This window comes from Dryobates pubescens, chromosome 14, assembly GCF_014839835.1.
Source record: "Dryobates pubescens isolate bDryPub1 chromosome 14, bDryPub1.pri, whole genome shotgun sequence".
NCBI lineage: Eukaryota > Metazoa > Chordata > Aves > Piciformes > Picidae > Dryobates > Dryobates pubescens.
Window position 1 is genome coordinate 2,312,441 of NC_071625.1, and position 4,054 is coordinate 2,316,494.

At 55.6% G+C, this 4,054-nt stretch overlaps 1 protein-coding gene across 1 annotated transcript; it reads right to left on the minus strand.

Moving 5' to 3' along the window:
* Positions 1 to 597: 597 nt before the first annotated feature.
* On the minus strand, positions 598 to 3,552 carry ODF1 (outer dense fiber of sperm tails 1). Its single transcript, XM_054167525.1, has 2 exons — positions 3,320 to 3,552; positions 598 to 934 (listed from the first exon to the last, which is right to left on the minus strand). Exons 1-2 carry the CDS (start codon positions 3,550 to 3,552, stop codon positions 598 to 600), a joined length of 570 nt encoding a protein of 189 aa, XP_054023500.1.
* Positions 3,553 to 4,054: the final 502 nt, after the last annotated feature.

Sequence of the window (4,054 nt, forward strand, 5' to 3'; positions counted from 1 at the left end):
CTTTGACAGCTTCTGTAGGAATAGCTACAGGTACTGGGAGGCTGCTCTAAGGTCACCCTGGAGCCTTCTCTTCTCCAGGCTGAGCAATCACAACTCTCTCAGCCTGTCCCCATAGGGGAGGTGCTCCAGCCCTCTGATCATCTTCATGGCCCTCCTCTGCAGCCCCCAGCAGAGGGGCAGAATCCCCTCCCTGCCCTGCAGCTCTCCCTGCTGTGGATGCAGCTCAGCACAGAGCTGCCTGCTGGGCTGCCAGTGACCATTGCTGGCTCCTGGGGAGTTTGTCACCAACTGACAGCCCCAAGTCCTTCTCCTGCAGGCTGCTCTCCAGCCACTCCCTGCCCAGTCAGGATTTGAGCAGGACCAGGCTGGAAACAAGCTCACACCCCTGTGGCTCTCACACCACAACCAACCCCCTTTTTGCACACCAAACCCCTGCAAAGTGAGGCTCACACACAACTGCTTAGAATGCTGTCTTTTTATTGTGGAAGAGGCCCAAGGAGCTGCTGATGTTCTGCTAGCAGGACAGACCTAGAGCCAGCGGAGAGGAGAGGTGTGGGAGGGGAAGGGCTGTGCCCCGGCGCTGCTGCCCCCTGAGGCTCAGTGGCTCAGGGCACAGGGGCAGCACTCGCAGGCCATTTTGATCTTCACGGTGCCATTGGACTCCAGGGAGTAGGTGACCTGGTCCTCCCTCACCCCCGGTGGCAGGCTGATCTCCTTTGTGAATTTCTTGTAGCTGTACTCCTTCCCTCTGGGGGTGGTGTGCTCCTCCTCGCACTCTGCTAGCACCTTCACCTTCCCACCCTTCACCGACACAGTGATTTTCTTGGGGTCAAAATCTTTCACATCCACCAAAGCCAGAAGCTTGTGGTCGTGGGAAGAGTTCAACATCCTGTTAAGTCTACTTTGTATGCTGGAAGGACAAACAAGAGGACAGCTATTCAGTCCAACTCGCAGAGGAATAGGTGGACCTCCTTAGGGACAATAGAAATAAATAGGAAACGATTGGATCCATCTTCATGCTGATGCAGAACACTTGGGAGTGGTGTCTACGCCCTCAGAAGGAGCTCCCACCTGCATGCCACAGCAGGCCCCTCTTGGGATGGAGCAATTGTGGAGCTGAAAAGTTCTTTCACCTAAATCATAGAATTGTTAGGGTTGGAAGGGACCTCAAGGATCATTTAGTTCCAACGAGGTGATAATTCTTCCTCACACTAGATCAGGTTGCTCACAGCCACCTCCAGCCTGGCTGCAAACACCTCCAGGGATGAGGCTTCCACCACTTTCCTGGGCAACCTGTGCCAGGCTCTCACCACCCTCATGGGGAACAACTTCCTAACATCCAATCTGAATCTCCCCATTCCTAGTTTTGCTCCATCCCCCCCAGTCCTGTCACTCCCTGACACCCTCAAAAGTCCCTCCCCAGCTTTCTTGTAGCCCCTTTCAGATACTGGATTAGGTCTCCTCAGAGCCTCCTCTTCTCCAGACTGAGCAGCCCCAACTCCCTCAGTCTGTCTGCATAGGAGAGGCCAGCACTCCTGTTTCATATATCCATGCACCATGAAGCTCTGTGTGTCCATCTCATGCCTTGTGCTACATTTTCACCGGGTAGCTTAAAGTGGATCTCATTCTCCAGTGAGGAGCTTTGCTTAAAGCAGTCGGTGGATAGGAGACCCATCTGGCAAAAAGGGCCAAACTGCTCCTGCTGAGCTGGGCTGGGGGCTCACTGGGACATTAAAATGATTTCTAACACTGTCAAGCAGCAGCTCTGCTCAGCCAGAAGCCTGGCTCTTATTCAAACCATCTGTAAAGCAGACAATGGAAGAGGTGACCACCTCAGTTAGAGCAGCTGAATTGGACACAAGGCACCGAATTAAACAGATGATTGCGTGATGGAAGAGGAAATAGAGCAAACAATAGGGAACAGGCATGGCCACTAAGGTGAGAAATCCTTAATGAGTGGCTCATTAGCAAGGTAACGCCCATTCCAGCAATTCTGCTTGAAGCCTGCCATGATTCAGCCCTGGGGGTGGGGAGGAAGTTGGGGATGGATTTTCAGTGCTAGCTACCCCACCTGCCTGTAGGGGTGAACATTGTAGTGCTGGCCGGAGAATAAATGTACCGAGAGCCTTCTCAGCGTTTCTGGAGTTTGCCAGCACGATGGACTGAGGCCCTGCTGCGGTGTGGTATCAGCTGGCAGTAGTATGGACTTCTGTTTAAACCTTCCTGAGAGCTCCAGCTCCCATTCAGACCGAATTTCCATCCCTCCACCAGGATTTCGGTGTGCAATGATTTCTGCAACGCAATGCTGTGGTAGCCAAATGCACTGATGAAAATCTGGGCAGACACCACTCCTGTGACACCTGGGATCTGAAATCTGCTCCTCGGCAGCCCTGCATGAGCTGCAGCTGCCAGGAAAGCTTAAAGCAACTTTCTGCTTTGCCCAGGTTGGTCTGAAATTAACCCAGGGCTCAGGCTTTCCCCCCTTTTTCCTCTAGCTTTGTTGTACCCAGTAGCTAACACGCAGGGCAGAATGAGAGGACAATTGCTGCTATACAGGTAATGAAAATGCCACCCTCTTAATTGCCAAGGTGAAGGTTTCATCCACTCCAGGTTTTCTCTCCAACTTGAGTTTGAAGAGAAAATAAGCAATGCCACAAACGCAGCAAGAAACCCCCACCACTGCTGATGACCAAGGAGCTTCTTGGCCCTTGGAGCCTCTCAGAGTTTGGCTGTGCCTCGACCCAAGTGTGAACCTTCTATCATTCATCCCTCCCTGTAGGGCTACAGTTGGATTTCAGTTGTGAGCTCCATCCACAAACGAAGTCATCACAACTGTGGTCAAAACGGGGAGGCAGCCACCCTGACACTTACGCCTTCTGCTGAACAAGGTGGGCAGCTAGGGACCCATGCCTGTGGTGCATCGGTGCTGCGGCCCCAGGTAGGTTCTGGCTGCTGCTGAAGGCAGTTGCACAGCTGCTAGAATTAAACTGAATTGAGACTGAAGATGGACTTTGTTCCGTAGCTGAACGCCTCTGAACCCGGGGGTGTGTTTTACTGTAGATGCAGTTTGTGAGTCGGTTGAGGTCACAATAGCATGCTCCAAACCCTGCCCAGCGCAGGCGCTGCCTGGCTCCTCTCAGCCTGCCTGGCTCCACGAGCTGTGCCCTTCTGTTCCCCTTTCAACGACTTTATCCAAAGAGGGTTATCTCTCTCTCCTCCTGCTTGTATTTTTCCGACTTTGCTCCTAATACCGATGCCAAACCTTCCTTCACCCTGCCTTAGAGAGCGCCAGTGTCCACAGACAGCAGACATCTGTTACCTGTCCAGCCTCTGCTCCAGCCTGGCAGCAAGGGCCCTTCCCTCCCGGGGGCTGGGGTCAGACTGGCACAGGGGACAGGGGTGCGCGGCTGGGCTGCGTTGACGCGGCACAGCGAGCTCCTCGCTGAGCTGCTGCAGATGCAGGTCCATCAGCCTCATCTGCTGCTGCATCTCTCTCTCCGCCTCCCTCAGCTCCTGCATGGCTTCTTCCAAAAGGCTGTCGTGCGACGCCATCGCCGCACCGCCGAGCGCAGGGGGCGCGGCCGCGGCAGCCTGCGCTCCTGTAGGACAAAAATTGCCTCGAGAGCCTCGTCTGGAGGTGAGCGGAGTGCCCGAGCAGAGCCACAGCGCTCCTGCAGCCTTCCAGCGGGCACCTTGTGACACCACAGCTCTGTGACGCGGCGTGGGCAGCCCCACGGCCGCCGTGGGAAGCGCTGCCCAGCTCCACGCATGGCTGCGCGCCCTCCCTTCAGCTCCCACCCACGGGCCAGGGCAGCCCGGGGCAGGGGGGAGTGATGGAGGGCTAGGCGCATGGCAGGGTTATGTGTGCAGTAGCCAGGCAGAGGAGCACAGACCGCGGGGAGTGTGGCTTGGGTGCAGCTTCACGCACAACATCGATGCACCACGGCCGTCTGTGCTGTCTCCCTCTCTCCTGCCCTGGCACAGCAGTGCAGAGGGAACACAAGCCGCCCCTCTCCTCTCCCAGGCACAAATCCCCATGCATCGAGCCCAGGAC

Excerpts from the sequence above, each read along its gene's own strand:
- ODF1 (XM_054167525.1), bottom strand. The coding sequence starts at position 3,552 with ATGGCGTCGCACGACAGCCTTTTGGAAGAAGCCATGCAGGAGCTGAGG. Across the intron at positions 935-3,319 it reads CTGGAGCAGAGGCTGGACAG|CTGTCCTCTTGTTTGTCCTT; the intron begins GTAACAGATGTC and ends TGGACTGAATAG.